Consider the following 17,889-nt stretch of genomic DNA (forward strand, 5'->3'; position numbering starts at 1 on the left):
CTTTCCATCACTTTGGAGTCTGGCCATTCATAAAAAACACTCTACAATAGTCTTTCCATATGGGTCCTTAGGAGAAAATATCTACAAAATGGTAATCTGCTGCCTAATGTGTGTCTAATGGGTGTTCTATCACATGAAATTATGTCAGAACTTGTGTTTCTTCATGGTTATTTCCACAGTTTCTCTTTTGTAACACACAACCTTTTACTCCCAAACAACTCATATTTTAAAGCAAGTGCTTTATTTAAAAATGTTCTTTTCCTGTTGAATCTGAGAGTAAATTTTAGTAACTTAAATATAAATCGGCTGAAATGAAATCAAAATACAGAAATGAAAGGCATGACTTGTAAAGTGCTGGTATAGAAACAGTGAACCTTTTCCTTCAGGAACTCCTTTCATCTAGCGTATTGAAGAAAACAAATGCCAATATTGTGTAATGCTGAATCGATTAGATGATTAATTGTTTGGTTGATCGACATAAAATTAATCAGCAACTATTTTGATAACTAATTAATCGTTTGGCTTTTTTGCTTAAAATCTGACTCAAACACTTGCTGGTTCCAGCTCCTCAAATGCAGAAGGATTTACAGCTTTTCTTTGTATCTAATGATAGTAAACTGAATACTTTGAGGTTTTGAACTGTTGATTCGACAGAACGAGCAATTTGAACACACCACCTTTGGGTCTGGAAAATGATGTTATTCGTTTCTCAGTATTTTCTGATATTGGGTAGACCAAACAATTGAGTGTTTAATTGAGAATATAATCAACAGATTAATCAGTGCTGAAAATTATTGTTAACTTGCAGCTCTAATTCTGTGTTATTACGTTTTAGTATTAGAAAATCATGGAATATCCTCTAAAACATCACATATACACAGAAAAACTCTGCATTCACCATCAGAATAATTAAATTTGCATTTATGCTAATCTGTGTGGAATCTGTTCAAAATGTCAGTTGGGGGCTGCCAATAGACGAGCCTTGTACTGCTGATCAATAGTTATGTAATTAGATCAATAAATATGACATAACATAAAAAATATACATCACCGGGTGGGTTGACATTGATAGACCAGACACAAGATATACTGCTAAACCAATCTATCAGACAAATCCTGTAAGAGTGAACATGTTAGGATGTATGTGAAAAATATTTGCTGCAAACAGAACTACACTGTAAGGCTGTTAATATTTTTAGCTGCCCTGAGAGCAGACTTCATGGCAGTTTCAATCCAACCATGAGGTGTGGCTGTGTGTTCCCCTGCAAAGTGTACCCGCCCCTCACTCTGGAACAGTTCTCTGGCATAGTGTCCCTGCTGGTAGGGCGTGAAAAGGGCAAAGGCTCCCAGACTGTAAGGGTCCAAGCCCCACTTCTTTACCAGCCCCCCCGTGCACAGATGCCTGATTACCTCTCCGTGGATCTTGACCAAGTCCTCCAGGACCACAGCCATGAGCTCCTCTTCGCTCATCCCTTGGAAGAGGGTGGAATCGTCAGAGCAGGTGTAAGATGCCAGGAGGGCCCCTGCGGCTGTACCGGGGAAGCTGTGGCTGGGGTAGTAGATGAAGCGAGAGGGACGGTCTGTGATGCTCTTCCCTCCTCTGATGCCCTCTTTCTCCCAGAAGCGCTCGCTGAAGCTGAGAACCACTTTGGTAGAGCTGGCATAATGAACTGAGCGCAGGGCCTCCATCTTGTCCCCGGAGAGAGGGGGCTGGAAGTTAATGAAGAGGGTGGCCTTGGCTGTGGCCGTAACCAGGGCATAGTCCACTGTTAGGTTGGTTAGGGAGCCTGAATTACGCCAGTCCTGGTACGTTACGGTTACCTTGCTGCTGCCTGTTTGGTTGATCAGCTTGACCTTTGAGTTGAGAAGGATCGTGGCATTTAACACCTGGTAGAAAGCCTTGGGGAGGTGGTCAAAGCCATCTGTCACTTCAAAGTACCTGGAAAAAAAAAAAAAAAAACCTATAAAAACCACTTAATCACAATACATCATTAAAGCTGCTCTGATCAATATTTTTTAATTAACAAAGGATCAAATGACTGAAAAGGTGTCGCTCATTATCAAAAACCCACAGAGAATGATCACCTGACCTTATAATTCCCCTCAGCCCCCTCACTCCCTATTAGAGTGGTGAGAGTGAACCAAAACTGCAAAAAACAGTAAAGTTGCTGGCTGGACAGCTCAACAATGAGCTGAAACTCACTATGAAGCTCCATAAAGCCGAGGGGGCCTGTAGATTCAGGTGATATTTCTCCGTAGGTTCATAACTATGAACGAGCCTTTCACTTTTTCATATTGTTTTTGTAATTTGATACATCGTTATAAGAAGTAAAATATACAATGTACTTTGCACTGTAGTGAAGACTAGTGAACAGCAAAAAGGTTCAATGTCCAAATACTCGATGTAGAAGTACCTCAAAATTGTAAAGAAGTACTTCACTTGAGTATTCATTGTTACTTTCCACGGCTGTGGATCACTGACCTCAATGCTAACCTATTAGTCGTCCCATGTGTTGATATCATTTGGGGCCCTGCAGACCTTTCCTTTTAAATTCTGCATCTTATTTGACCATCCGTTCTTAAAATTGATGAAATAAAGTCATGTGCAAGGATTTAGTGATATCATCGCTTATTATATTCAAAAATAAAGGCATAATATGCTGTATGTTCACATAAGAATCAAAAATTTCACCGTCCTTGAGAGGGCCCTTGAGCAAAACACAACAACAAAAAAGCAGCTTTTTGAGCTCCTCCCCACTGAATTTTAACTCAACCAATGAGATTATTTCTAGCTCCACATTAGCTCTATCTCTGACAAGATAAACTTAGGTCCACAGGCTGTGTGTTGCCAGACACATAATAAAAATGATATGAATTTAATTTAATTATTTCTTACTCAGTGTTGTCATTGATGTCTGATTGTATGTACAGCATCTCTATCAGTGATGTGTAGAAGAGGCTGTTTTCATTCAGGATGTCCCCGATCATCCTCAAGGCACCACGACTCAGGTTGCCCTCCTTCACCAGATATTCCTGTCAGCAATCAAACGTAAAGTGTTACTCTTATAGTGACATGTTTCATTTGAATTCAAACTATGGCCTTTGTGATATCTGTTAAGACAATATTAAAATAAATGAATCGCTACCTTTACTGTGTAGGAGTCATATTTATTCAACATGGCAGAGCAGCCGATTGTCTTGAGGTCATCCCTCACCTGGGCACAGATTACAACTTGCTTAAAGGTAATCGCTATCCTTCTGCATTAAAACATTATGAATGTGTACGAAAATAATAAGGATACTGTTAATGTGTGGAATGTATACAAACCTTCCACAGTGACTGACTGAAGAGTTGAGCAGCTGACTTCCCCTTCTCTCTTTCATTCAAGCTGTAGTTAAGCACACCGGGGTTGTTTTCCACAGCATAGGTTTTCTGTAGCACTCCATTTACCAGATAGTATGTGTTGATGTCATCTTGGATGAAGTGATTTAAAGAAATTTGTAATTTGGAGGCAAAGGAAAGCAGAATCCTGTGGAATATATACTGTATATTAATATTTGTATATGTAAGAGAGATTTGACATTCTCCTTTTTAGGTAAGAAGACCAGTGTGGGATGAGTTATTTAGATCATTTAGTTACAGTTACAGTTGCCTATTTACACACGGAGTCCTGTTTCTGGCCACCTGACAATTGTAAATCCAATATTCACTCTGTTTTGGTCTCCACCAATTCCTGAGGGATATATCTGGCTGTTGATTCACTGTGTTCACCAGTTCCAGTATATGCTAACTTTTCCTGCCTGCTGTTTGGTGCTGGGCAGGTAGTGTACATCTGGCTGAAAACAATGCTGATGAGAACTGTGAGACTGAAACAAAACAGCAAATTCCCTGGCCATAAAACAAAAAAGAATGAACTCAGTTTAGCCAAAAGAAACTTGAACTGCAGAGACGAATCATAATTTTCTGTGTTTCAAAGTGGAAGTAGCAATACAACACTGTAAATACCCTCAATTACAAGTAATTACATGTTCTTAGATATATTTTAGGTATCAAAAGTATAATTTGCAAATAATATTATTGGATTATTATTACTCATAAGAAAGCAACGTTTGATAAAACTTTCTTATAACTCACAACAATTACTAAATCACTGAGAACAACGACTGGGTTGACATGTTGTGAAAAACTATTTTGCTGCGTAGATCTTTCTACAGCATGTCTTGCTTTGTCTTTAATGTACAAGGAATGTAAAGGGCTGAAAAAAGACTGCAGGGTATCTAGACCAGAATCCATTCATTAACTGCTTATTAGTATTGATAGCTAAAAGACTATTGGAAAATACTACTAATAAGTACCAGTAATTATAGCTAGAGTTAAAAGTACAGCATTTTGTAACAAGTGTTTTGAAATTGTACTTAAACATGGTACCTGATTAAATTGAATGAAAATTCATTGGCATCACTCGGCTTTACTTCCTCCAAATACTGATCAAACAAAGAACCTTTAACACGGTGAATCCACTCATTGTTGTGCTCATGTTACTGTCATATTATGGCCCAGCCATAAAACTCACTTATGAAAGCTGGGGATCCTCATGGCACCCACTTCTGCATACCAGCCTTCTCTTCTGTTCCTGAAGGTCTCCACACGTCCTCCAATGCGGTTACTCGCTTCGATTATGGTCACCTTGTTGTCCATGGGGACACATAATGATCATATTAAATACACCTCTATATGTACAGCATTTGTACTTCAAGGGTTCAAGGAATTTATTTTCATGTGCATTAAGATACCACCAGTGCATTTTCATACACTGAAAAACTTGTGCCCATCAACATATTGATGCTCTCCAATCACCATGTTAAACTCTACGCAGCATACAGTCGCTATCACACAGAGTGTTACAGTATAAAGAAGTACAAAACAAAGAACACAGTGGGTTAGCGGTTACTTTATAACAAGTGTTGTCCACCTTAATGCTACGATATCGCTTACCCAGCGGTAGCAGTGAAAGGAAGTGATGGTCTGGATGAGTTTTACCTCTGGATGGCTTATGCTCTTTTCCTGAAACTGACATCATATACTGTATCGCATCCAGGCATGGCTGATTACTGCCAATTATTCTGGATGCCTGCCTAACAAATTTGTCCGGTCACTTCAGGTCACAGACAGGTTACCACACCACATCTAAACTTCATCCAAGAACACTTTCAATAGGGCACTGGTAGAAACTGACCTAGGTTGGTTCTTAAGGCATCTAAGAAAAACTAGTCTTTGTTGTGTCTTTTTCAGTATGCAGTTGGCATCACCGGACCAACCAAGAGTGTTAGAAAACTTTGTGCCAAGGAATTTAAAACGTGAAATTACAAGTGAGGCAACTTAGGGTTGAGGGTCTTGCCTAAGGACACTTCAGCACGTGGACAGGAGGAGCCCTGGATTGAACCGCCAACCCTGTGATAAGTGGACAACCCGCTCTACCACCCCAGCCATAAGAGTACCAGGTCAGGTATTACATATGTAGGTTTTACCCAGTTGTTTGAAGCATTTCTTTGTCACTGAAGAGGGAACAACTGGCCTGTATACATTATGTTGCTTTGGATTTCTCCGGCACAGGTACTGTATAATCGATGTTCTTTTAAATAAGGTAAGAACAAAACAAGAAGACAGTGACCAGTTAAAAGTATCTTCATATGCAGCAGATAATACAGTGGAACAACACTTCAAAACCTGAGAAGAAATACCATCAAGGCCTGAGGCCCTCCTTGCTTTGAGAGATTTAAAAGCCTTACACACACCACTCTTTGTTACCTGCAATGCAATGTAAGAGATATTAACAATTTCTGTGTCTTTGGATAGATCAGAAGTTTGCTCAGGGATCACCAGTATTTACTCAAAAAATGTTTGATTACTGTCACAGAACAGGCAATATTTCAAGCTGAAGTCATTATTTCTCACTATAAATGAATTTACCTTATGGCCAGCATCTTCTAAAAACTTTGCTGCAGTCAATCCAGCGATGCCCCCACCAATGATCGCTATATGACGAGGTGTCTTAGTGGCAGGAAGACCTTTATCCACAATGTCGAGAAGCTCGCTGTAGTCTGTATCTTTGAGGCACTCATACAGAGGGTCTCCAATAATCCCACTCACAGCAAATACCACAACCCCCACTAGAACCAGAGGAACTGATGGAGGCAGAAAATATCAATTCAAGCGATGAATTCAAAGCATCATGATGCAAATGCAGAAGAGAAGATGCAAATTTTAACAGTCGGACTTTAACAGCTAAAACTGAAAAGCCTCCCTAAGTGATCGCTGTGCAACCCACAACTTCCAGTTTCCACTCTTTATTGCTGCGCTGCTACAAATAACCAAATCACATCTCTAAGCAGAACTTATGAGGAATAACATCAAATGTTGTGGTCATACTGTATTTTCACAGTAATTCACTTATGTTGCACAATTAAGCCTCCCCTCTGCAATGCCGATTTTATTCACTTCTACTTAAGATACCTTTTATAATTTAATAAAATCACAATAGCTGCATCAGGCTTTTAAGTATTAAAGGAATGTATTATGTCTTAGCAATTTAATACTCACAGAATTTACACAGCGCCATGTGAGGGATCATCTTGAGGATGGAACTCCACAGTCTGGACTTCTTCCTTCTGCTGCTAATACTGACACTGTGAGAGGAAAAGGAAACCTACCGAAGACAAGCATGTTACAAGTTTAGTATGAAAGGCTCAGGCTCCTGTTATCATGAACAAGTTGAAGTTTAATATTCCACTGAACTAAATGTTTTTGGTTTAAAACTGAACTGTCTTTTTCTAAAAACACAGAAAAAATATGTTAAATTTGGTAAAACAAGCAGTTAATTAAAGCACCTGCATAACTGAATTACCTAAAATGAGAAATGAAATAATGCTAGGTCAGACTTGAATTTCTCTCAGGCTACATTCCACTCACCTTTATCAAAGGCACTGTCTCAGAAGTTACCATAAGCCTATGCATGACTGGGGAGAAATGACCAAGTCCTTGATAAAGCTAAACTTTTAACTCTGTGCCTCTCCATATGAAAGCAACCTGGAAAACCTGGAAGCGTGGTATGTGTGAAATTGCACACAACGTAATTTTAATGAGGGGCAGTGTGGCTCCTCATGTCTTCTAGAAGTATTTTCCCACACTGGCTCGAGAGTCAACCACACTGAACAAATCAGATTAGTGAGGTTATACTAGTCATCTGCATACCTCGTTTCCTCCATCTTCATTCATTTCAATATCTGACCTGAAATATCTGCTCATTCAGTAGTTTCAAAAAATGCCTAATTCAACCCAAACTTAAAGCCTCATTACATGGAGCTAACTATACTTCACAAAAACAATTTTTTTTTTTCTATTACAAATTTAACTTTTTTTAAATTTTTATATTGTCTGTATGGCCAAAATACAGCAGTCTCACTCACCCATGACCTTCTGTCTCCAACAGATTATAGCAAGTAGACAGCTCTTATAGGCTACAGTAAATGAAAGCAAAAGCAGTAAGACAAGAACAGAGCAAGTTTCATTTTCCTAACAACATGAATGACTGTATTTCAGTTCTTTTGTATTCAAAACGAAATGCTGACTAATTACTTTTGTGGAAACTGGATGTGATAAACGTGAACAAAGAAAGTATTGAGTACATTTTTGACTTAACTGACAAAAACAAAGGAATAGAAAAAGAGGAAAAAAAAACATACCTTTCAGAAACCTTAAGGAGTATGAAATTTTGTTATTTCCAGTTCTCTGGTGTCTTGTGTCAAGCTTGATTTGGACTTGAGCAGTCGGGTTGCTTGTTCAGCAGAATGCCTCAAAGTGGGAGACATTTACCTGACCTGCCCACTGTGACTCAGGTGAGATCCTACATCACAGGTTACAAAACTAGCAATATAAGAGAGGTGCGTAGCTTAACACAGCATTGTTGGAGGTCAAGGGGCAGGTTTTATTTAACATTTTTGTCAGCATATGGGAAAACACTGAGGTCCCTGAACTAATGAGGCTTTGGGAGTTAAATCAACCATGTTAATGAATAATGTGTAAGCTACAGCTCTCTCTCGCGCTGAGAAATCAGACAGGAGTCTTAGCTATAGCCACTTCGCCGGGTCCGCTGAATGTAGGTCTGGAAAAAAGTTTGGGAGTAGTGGGGTGGGAAAGTAGAGGGTGAAAAAGAAAAAAAAGAAGGGTTTTTCAGTGACAAAGCTCTAACACTCACTCTATACCACTTTCCCAATAATCTGTAAAGTGAGCGTGTGTATATATATATATATATATATATATATATATATATATATGTATGTATGGAATTAATGAGAGTCTTGTTTTTAAGAAATTAAGTCTAATCAATATCCAGTGGAAACCCCCTCAACCAAGGAGGTTTCCCTGTATATATCCAGTGCAGAAAGAAACCTGACTTTTTTTTTGTCAACTACTAACACATTTTTGTGCTCACCAGTTAACCATATTTTATACAGGGTCAACTCTCTATAAAGAGACAGCCTAAGAACATCTCCCCGTTGGCGGAGCCACACCACATATAATATTTTTGATATTTTTTATTGGAGCATTTTTCCTTAACGTTTAATTGTCCTAAAATATTCTATTGTCAAATGTATCTACAGCTACGGCGGGGTTTCTAAAACACTGTGGTACAACCCTTAAATAACTTAATGGTTTTGTGTAAATGCTATATTGACTTTCTGGAAAAGCATTTCAGGTGACCATCTGCATAAAGAACGTGTAATGAAACATACATATCCCATCGGTCTTGGCCGCTGACAAAGCCTCATGGGAACTGTAGTTGTTGAACGCCAACATAACCATCCGTGTTTTATCCTCATATATTTATAGTGATATGAGGTCATAATTTAAGGCCGTTATCTTTAAGGCACCGTTATCTTTTTCCGACAACCTCGTTCTCGCGCTTCCAAAGCATTTGCGGCGCGTAGGAGCCACGAGGAGGCTTTCTCAGTTGAACCTACGTCATGATACAGGAAGTAAACAAACCAGACGACATAGTGGTCATCAAGACGCTCACGAGACCCTCTATTGAGTGCCATGACAGCTCGTGCAGGTTGAATATTTTTCCCTTTTTTTTTTTAAATAGCTCGGTGAAATGTATCCACGAAGGACGACAGTCAACATGGTCGACCGTGCAGCATGTAGAGTGAAGTTGTAGCTAGCTAATGATACTTAAAGCTTTGGGCTCGAGCCTAACGCTACATCCTTTAGCCAAAAATGTTGTAATTTCAGGTTGGTCTGTGTTTTGGCAAATGATAACAACACGCGGGACCTTATTGCAGACCCCTGAAATCTAAAGCATCTTATCTTCATTATATATATATGTTTGTGTATATATATATATATATATATATATATATGTGTGTGTGTGTGTGTAATCCACCACGAAACAATTATGTCGGTAATATTTCGACTTGCATCCCGCCGCCTTTTATATCTATAAACGGAGGAAGTGGTATATCGCCAACGTAATCATTAAGTAGATATTATGTTGCCCCAGGTCGAGTAACCTGCCAAATGCTCAGCCGCTGGATGTAATTAAAGCAGTAAGCTATAAAAAGCATGGTTCTCGGGCGTATGTGTGTCATGCAACAAATAAGCAGTGAATTTTCAGCAAACTCACGTTAACCGCTAGCATAAACATGTTTATTATTTGCAATCATGTACGACCGTTAATAAACGAGAATGATCTAGACCTCCCCTGTGTGTGCGTGTGCTGGAATTTCTGCTGAATGAATCTTTCCTCGGTTTTCCTGCTCCACATTAGCGCCCTGGCAGATGAGTGAGTACACAGCTGTGCCCAACATTATCATCTGTCGGTTGGCTTAAATATGTTTTGGCTTTGTGTCCACGAAATTTAAATTAGTTGTTTATAAGCCAACCACAGTTACGGTAAATGTATACAGTAATAACACCATAACACCAGTTATGTATAGAGATCTGATTTTTAATACCGTAGTAGTTTAGTGGGTTATGTATTGATGTTACATAATCTCAAATAAATGTTAAAAATAATCTTAAACCATACAGGCACATATCAAGCATACTAAATGGCTGGTTTCTGTGGTTTTAGGCATATTACTGTAAAAGTAAGCTGCAAAGTGTAGACTCCTGTCTGCACTGTCTTGTATCCTAGTGCTGATACATACGCAGAGTTTGAGGAAAAGAGGTCAATACCCTTTGCAGGTTATTCTGATCATGCATTCACCCGATTTAATTCATGGTAATTCATAATTCATCTCACACCCGTGCAGCTTCTCAGTCTGTTTGGAACGTTATACCTAATCTGTATTCTCCATTGGTTTTGTTTTTTCAAAGTGTGATGTTGCTCTGGCATGTGTGATCTCCACATCTCTTCCTGAGGGTGTCAAGCCAGACAGTAACCCCTACAGCACCATGGCCGAGGTGTTTGGACAGAGGAGCTTGTTGGGTTTTGGTGTGGTGTTGGCATGGCTGGTTTTGTTCCACCTGCTGGTCAACATCTGGCTGCTCTGCGTTTTCACCAGCCTGCTGGTGGTGTTAGGTGGCTGGCTTGGCTCGCAGGCAGTCCTAGAGTCCGACAGTGTGATTCACCTGGAGAGATTTATCACACTGGAGCAGGTAAATGTCAAGTTTAATGGGATTTACAGTTCCGATGTTAGTTTCACTTTTCATTTGTTGACATGGTTATAAAAGATTTACTGGGTTTACTAGGCTAAAATAATCTAAGCCTTAAGATGCTTTTGGAAACAGGGACCCATACCTACTTACAGTATCACTTCATTCACACTCATTTTGTCATTTTTAAATTTCAGGTTCCTACCTCTGTGGAGGATGATCATCACTTGGACCAGGAGATCCACAACACAGTGAAGAAAATCATCAGGGACTTTGTCACCTCCTGGTACTCCACTGTGTCCTATGAGAGTGGTTTTGAAACTGAGGTTCAAGAGGCCATGATCTCTATGGCTATGGAGCTGAAAATGCGTGCAAAACAGGTTGACAGGAAGGTACTATGATTTAAAGACCTCAGTTGTGGGAGCTTTTGCAGTGCTGTAGTGTGTTTGCGTGCACTTTGCGTAACCAGGTTATGGTCAGCTTTCTGTCATGACCTGATTTCTTAAATGTCATGTAAATGTTTTGATTCTTCATAATTTATACATACACATTAAATATATATTGTATAAATATGCAGTTGTTACTTCCATATGTATTAATATGCATTACAGTATGTATTGGCTGATGTCAAAAAATCTGAAATTGACAAAACAATTATTTTACATTTACAGTGGCTTCAGACCCCTTCATTTTTTGTACACTTAATTGTGTTGTAGATTAAATTTTAGATGGATAAAATTATTTTATCCCTTAAATCTATAATCATTAGCCCATAAAGTCAAAAAGAAAACATGTTTTTAGAAATTTTTGCATATTCATTAAAAATCAAAAACTGAAATCTCATTTACTAAAGCATTCACACACTTAATTCAGCACTTTGTAGAAGTGTCTTTGGTGGCAATTACAGCTTTGAATCTTCTTGGGTAAAGTTCTACAAGCTTTGCACACCTGGATTTGGGTAGTTTATCTCATTATTCTTGGTAGATCCTCTCAAGCTCTGTCAGATTGGATGGGAAGTGCTTGTGAACTGCCATTTTCAGGACTCTTCAGATGTTCTAGGGGGTTTAAGTGTGGACTTTGGTTGGTCACTCAAGGACAGTGAGACTTGTCCCGAGGCATCTCAATTGTTGTCTTGGCTGTATGCTTCAGATCATTTTCGTGCTGAAAGGTGAACCGTCTCCTCAGTCGCAGGTCGTCTCCATTCTGGAGCAGGTGTTCCTCAAGGATCTTTCCATATTTGGCTGCATTCATCCTTCCCTCATTTCAGACCAGTCTCCCTGTCCATTCTGCTGAAAAACACCCCCAAAGCATGATGCTGCCACCACCATGCTTCACAGTAGGATTGTTATTAGACAGGTGATGTGTAGTGCCTGGTATTTGTTAGACGTTGTGCTTGGAATAATGCTCAAAGAGTAAAATTTTGCTCTGAGAGTCTTTTAAATGCCATTTGGCAAACTCCAAGCAGGCTGTCATTTGCCTTTCACTCAAAGTGACTCCTGTCTAGCAGCTCTACCATAAAGGCCTGATTGATGGAGCGCTGCTGTGATGGTCATCCTTCTGGCATGTTCTCCCATCTCTGCAGAGGTCTTCTGAAGCTCTATTAAAGTAAGAGTTGGGTTCTTGGTCACCTCTCTGACCAAGACCTTTCTTGCCTGGTTACTCAGTTTGGCTGGATTGGCCAACTCTAGAAAGACACACTTCTTCAATTTCACAATCATTGAGGCCACTTTGCTCCTGAGAACACTCAAAGCTTTAGAAATGGTTTTCTACCTTTGCCTTGATCTGTGCCTCACTACAAATTTCTCTATGAGGTCCTGGACTTCATGGCTTGGTTTTTGTCCTGACATGAAGTGTGAGTTCTGGGACCTTATATACACAGGCGTGTGTCTTTTTAAATTATGTCCAACCAATTCAGTTTGCCACAGGTGGACTCCAATCAAATTCTAGACACATCTCAAGGACAATTAAAGCAAACAGGATGCACCTGCCCACAATTTGGAGTGTCACAGCAAAGTTCCTGAATACTTTTGTAAATTAGATCTTTCCGTTTTTGATTTTTAATACATTTGCAAACAAATTTTAAAACACGCTTTGATGCAAATTTATCAGTTTAAAATTAAATCTACAACACAAAAAAGTGTGCAAATAGTGAAGGGGTCTTAAGACAGTATATTTACACCCTTATTGATTAAAAACAGTATTGAAAGAAACTGTCACCAGATTTATTCAGGAGATTGCTTGTTGAAGAAGTATTTTCACATTTAAATTTTGAAAACAACTTGACTTCAATGGAACATGAGTAATTTTTCTAATCTCTGCAGGAGCTGCTCCAGAAGATCCTAGATCTGTTTGGCTGCCACCTGCAGGACTACATCAGAGCCAAGGAGCTGGTGTCTGAGCAGCAGACACCCATGATAACAAAATGGAGCAGTGAGAGCCAGCAGTTGTGGAAAGCGTATTTCAGGGTTACCACACCTCATGTTGCCATGACCAGTGATACAGTTGAACTCAATTACACCAGAGCGGTTGTAGATTTATTGTTGCATGTTTTGGTGCCATTGCCACACTTGGAGACCCGCACTGGACGGTTTGTTGTCGGAGAGCTCATCAACTGCAACGTCCTTCTCCCTTTCATTGCAAAACTATCTGACCCTGACTGGTTAAACATCCTCATGATTGAAATATTGGGCCAGTCCAGCAAACCCCAGGAACCAATTACAACAGAGACACTGACTTCATCCCCACCAATAACACAACCACTTGCTGAATCAGAGCTTGCTCCACTAAAAGAGACAACACAGGTACCTCAAAAATATACTGAAATTCCTCAAGCAAGAGCTGAGACTGAAATTGTTCATGAGACAGAGATGCCTGAGGTTGCTTCCTGTGATGTGTTTGACTCAAAGGGGGTCGACTGTCCACAGAACAACACTGAAGAACAAGAAACTACTCGACCCTTTCTAGATCATTACATTAGAGGAAGCAAGTTAAATCCATTTTACCAGGAAAATGACTCTGACCTGGATTCTCCTTTGGCTGACTATAAACAGAGTTCCACTGATTCCCTGGTCATGATAGGCCAAGAGGAGGGTGTGAATGACATAAGGAAAGAATGTACCACATCTGCTGAAAACAACAATGGTGTGGACTTGGCGGATGTTTGTCCCTGTCCAGTGGATGGCTCCTGCCGAAATGTCCTGGTGAATTCAGAACATCCTAATGGCTACAGCCCCTCATCAGCAGAGGGGACTCCCAGTATCACCAGCCTCCAGGACTTGGAGAGGGAGCGCAGTTCCCCTTTAGTAAACCCAACCAGAGACCTTCTTCTGGGTGTAGAACAGACTGGGTTGGGGAACCCCAATGATCTGACTGTAGTCAGTCCATTGCAGGGCTCTTCCCCCATGCCATCATTCAGTTTTGAGCCCCTCAGCAGCCCTGATGGACCAGTCATCATCCAGAACCTCCGCATCACTGGCACCATCACAGCTAAGGAACACAGAGGCACTGGCTCACACCCTTACACACTATACACCATCAAAGTAAGGAGATTACACAATCTATGTCATATATTCATTATTTTTTCATGTGTGATCCTGTACTTTTCCAGGTGCAAGACTTCAGCATTATTATCTTAGAAATTTAGGTTGTTCTTTGGTGTGCATTAGGCCAATGTAGGGTTCAAAGATAACAGTCCAAAGACATTTTCAAAGGCAAGTTTCAAAGAAAAGTTACAAATGAAGAATTTTTAAAGTTCAAGGTATCGTTTGGAGTTTTTGACTACTAGTAGTTCAATGTAGCAATGTTTTTATGAGTGGGTCCCCAATTACCTCTTAACATTCATGCACATGGGGATTCATACGCATGAGCACGTGGGCATGTGGGTAGCATTATTCACAATGTGCTTTTAGTTTTCTGTTGATTGACAGTTGTTGGTGGAAATGCGCCAACAAATATAGCAGTGCGCCAGGAAAGAAAATAAAATTGTGAAAATTGCCTATTCAATTTTTTGTAGAGCCCGAGGTGACATATTTAAATGGCTTGTTTTATTTGACCATTAGTCAAAACCCCAAAGATATTAAGTTTAGTATCATAAATCAAGACGAAAAGCATTAAGTCCTCACATTTGAGAAGCTGAAACCAGTGAAATCTTCGCATTTTTTTGTTAGAAAAATATTGAAACACTAATCAGTTATCAAAATAGTTAAATTCATTTCTGTCAAATCACTAATTAGTTAATCAAATGTACAATACAGATCAAAAGTTACAGAACACCCCAATTTTTCCACTTTTTATTGAAAGTTTCAGTCCAGTGAATAACCTTAAATGTTACAAAGGTAAGTGGTAAACTGCTCAAGGTAAAAACAAAAAAAGTTTTAGGTCACCAAATACTGAAAAATCATCTTAATTTCAAAGAAAACAGACAGGGATTAAGAAATTGGTTCACTTACATCTTTCCTGCAGCGATGGAAGTCAATGAAGCTTTGAAAGTTAATGCAAACAATTCCTACGGGTGCCCCAACCTTAGTTGATGGCTTACAAACTCCCTGTCTGTACAAAGGCAGTGTTGGAACAAACTCTTACTACACCCTCTGATGCATTATTAGAACAGTACTGTGCTGCAGGAAGTTGGACTTTATATTGCTGTCAGAATGGTGAGAAAAAGACAGGTAACAAAGGAAGGCAGACTGGTTGGTCGGTGGATCATCCTAGAGCAAGATAATGACCCAAAATATTAGAGGAAAAGAACTAGACGGTGGCTTCACATGGTAGAAGACCAGCACAGTCTCCAGACTTAAGCCCAATTGAGCTGGTCTGGGATGAACTGGACAGAAGGTGAAAGCAAAGCAACCTGCAAGTGCAGCAAATTTGTGGGAAATTCTGCAAAAGTGTTGGGACAAGTTTTTCCAAGATGTGTTTCTTTTTCACTCTAGGAAGATGGCAACGAGTGTGTTCGGCTGCTGGATGAGTCAAAAATTTGGATTAAATTTATGATTTAAGATTCCATGATTCCTTTTTTTGTTTATATATACTATGCTTTAATTTCAGAAACAATGAGACATTACACTATGTAAATTTCAGTAACAATCCGGAAATGGGGGTGTTCCAAAAAGTTTGACCTCTAGTGTATATTCATTCATCATACTGAGTATAGAAGCAAAATGCCAAATAACCTAACTGTGGTTATACAGCATACTTAGCCTAGAAGTTTACTCTGCTGCAAATATAGTGCTAGCCAGTTCTTAGCAAATAGAATAGTTTTGTGAAGGTGCAGCAGTAAAATTAGTTACTTTATTAATGATATTAACAGTTACTATAATATTAAATTACCGTCATTATTAATTTAATAATACATTATTTTCTAGATTAAATAAAAGTTCAATATACTGTATAATATTAAGAAGGGTTGTGTTCACTGTTGATTTTCAACAGAATTTCTTCAGAGCTGAAGCCTGTTTGACTTTAGTGTTGTTAGACCAATTTTTCTGCAGTTACTTTAATAGTGATTTCTATTTTCATCCTCAAATTAATTTTTAATGTTGGTCTTTAATAAAATATTTTGTCATGTAATCATAACATTATAAATTAAGTAGGAAAAAAATCATTCAAATCAGATTTTATTTCCAATGTTGACATTTTGAATATACAGTATCTTACACAAAACTGTTTAACATTATTTCCATCTTTGGTTTCACTCAAGAGTTTTTTTGAGAATTACACCATCATTGTTTTGCATGAAATAGTAAAACTTTGAAGTTGAACAATGGTACAATATGTTAGCTGGCAGTACGTAAAATACACAAATCTGCATCCTTAAGACATTTTACAAACTGTGTCTCAAACCACAAAATTTTACACACAATATAAATTACAGCAAAAAATGGCAAGTCTTACATTTGGTTGTGTTGGATTTCAGTATGAGACAGCGATGGGTTGTGAAAACCCAGGAAGCATCCAGCCAGGCTCTGAGGATGCTGAAGTTGTACAGACGAGTTGTGAGAATCCGTCTCCCATTCAGCCGGTAGCCTATCACATGGTCAACAGACGATACAGCGAGTTCCTCAACCTGCAAACACGGCTGGAAGAAAAAACAGAACTGAGGAAACTCATCAAAGGTAGGACGGGTAAACTCTGGACCAGCTGATTTTTTTTAAATGTATTTTGTGTATGAAATTAAAATCTGAAATCCTCTGTTGCTGTTGGAAGCTATCACTGTGCACTGTGGCCCAGTCAGCATTAGTCTGGGTTGCAGAAATCCATGCGTTGCTTGCAGACACAGCTGGATTTGCAGTTTGGTCCTTGGACGTTGCTTCGAAGCTTGGTACTTGAGCCAACATCCAGGATTTTATTATAATCTTCCTGTGCTTCAGGTGTGAAAGGTCCAAAGAAAATATTTCCAGACATGCCATTTGGAAACATGGACACTGACAAGATAGAGGCCCGGAAAGGACTGCTAGAAACCTTTCTAAAGGTTGGTGGATTGATATTTTAATACATTAATTTAGTATTTGTATCTACATGTACATGCACAAAAATGTAACGTTTTTGATCTTAAAGGTTGTAGACCCACTTCCTGTCCTCTTTTTCAGCAACTCTGTGCCATCCCTGAAATAGCCAATAGTGAAGAGATGCAGGAGTTTCTGGCTCTCAATACAGATGCCAGGATTGCCTTTGTCAAGAAACCTTTCATTGGGTCACGCATAGACAAGGTTTGAGCCTGGATATTTCATTATGGTACAACTGAATAATACTTCATAATAAGCACATTACATGTCCATAGTAATTATTTTAATCAGACTGTGGTGCAATGATTTAAACACAAAAAGTAACACGATAAAAACAAATTGAGCAATTGTTTGAGCAATTATGTCTCCTTGTAAGAGAAGTATGTCTAAGTGTCTGCTGGGTTCAAAGAGGATCTGAAATGCAGTAAATGTGTGTTTTTTTTGGTGTAGATTGTAGTGAATGCCATTGTGGACACCTTGAAGACAGCCTTTCCTCGATCAGAACCTCAAAGCCCCACAGAGGATTTTCAGGGAGAGATGGATGGAGGGAAAATAATTGGGGACAAGAAGAGCAAGTATGACTCAGAGATCCAGACCACCCTTTATCCACATGTGCCAGAAACACAAACACATTCAGAGAACACACCGCCCACCCCAAAGGGCATTTCCCTCATGGTTTTGCCTTTTTAAAGATCGTACTCTTTTCTTACTTCGTCTTAATCTGTTCAT

At 39.2% G+C, this 17,889-nt stretch overlaps 2 protein-coding genes across 5 annotated transcripts in view; one reads left to right on the forward strand and one right to left on the reverse strand.

Annotated features, from left to right (window-relative positions):
• Positions 1–1,006: 1,006 nt before the first annotated feature.
• il4i1 (interleukin 4 induced 1) lies at positions 1,007–7,003 on the reverse strand. The gene is made up of 8 exons (XM_040131346.1): positions 6,971–7,003; positions 6,602–6,707; positions 5,972–6,186; positions 4,575–4,687; positions 3,329–3,530; positions 3,147–3,215; positions 2,897–3,033; positions 1,007–1,939 (listed from the first exon to the last, which is right to left on the reverse strand). The coding sequence occupies exons 1-8, from the start codon at positions 7,001–7,003 to the stop codon at positions 1,171–1,173; spliced, it is 1,644 nt and encodes a 547-aa protein (XP_039987280.1). The 3' UTR covers positions 1,007–1,170.
• Positions 7,004–10,432: 3,429 nt separating this feature from the next.
• LOC120791793 (sorting nexin-19-like) overlaps positions 10,433–17,889 on the forward strand; it is a 45,951-nt gene continuing 38,494 nt past the window's right edge. For 3 of the 4 annotated variants that reach the window (XM_040130510.1, XM_040130512.1, XM_040130511.1), the window contains exons 1-7: positions 10,433–10,660; positions 10,855–11,049; positions 12,979–14,196; positions 16,572–16,770; positions 17,026–17,126; positions 17,245–17,364; positions 17,611–17,735. In XM_040130510.1, coding sequence (XP_039986444.1) covers positions 10,457–10,660; positions 10,855–11,049; positions 12,979–14,196; positions 16,572–16,770; positions 17,026–17,126; positions 17,245–17,364; positions 17,611–17,735 — 2,162 coding nt within the window. In that variant the 5' untranslated portion in view covers positions 10,433–10,456. Of the gene's footprint in view, positions 10,661–10,854; positions 11,050–12,646; positions 12,687–12,978; positions 14,197–16,571; positions 16,771–17,025; positions 17,127–17,244; positions 17,365–17,610; positions 17,736–17,889 lie in introns of those variants that run through there. The other variant, XM_040130513.1, reaches the window with a different exon arrangement.

The sequence above is a fragment of the Xiphias gladius genome, chromosome 7, assembly GCF_016859285.1.
Source record: "Xiphias gladius isolate SHS-SW01 ecotype Sanya breed wild chromosome 7, ASM1685928v1, whole genome shotgun sequence".
NCBI lineage: Eukaryota > Metazoa > Chordata > Actinopteri > Istiophoriformes > Xiphiidae > Xiphias > Xiphias gladius.

What these genes read in the sequence shown, in the direction of transcription:
- il4i1 (XM_040131346.1), bottom strand. Translation starts at nt 7,003, where the DNA reads ATGGTAACTTCTGAGACAGTGCCTTTGATAAAG. An exon ending in CATGGCGCTGTGTAAATTCT is followed by an intron (nt 6,187 to 6,601) that starts GTGAGTATTAAA and finishes TGCCTCCATCAG; the next exon opens with TTCCTCTGGTTCTAGTGGGG. An exon ending in GACATCAATGACAACACTGA is followed by an intron (nt 1,940 to 2,896) that starts GTAAGAAATAAT and finishes TTTTTTTTCCAG; the next exon opens with GTACTTTGAAGTGACAGATG.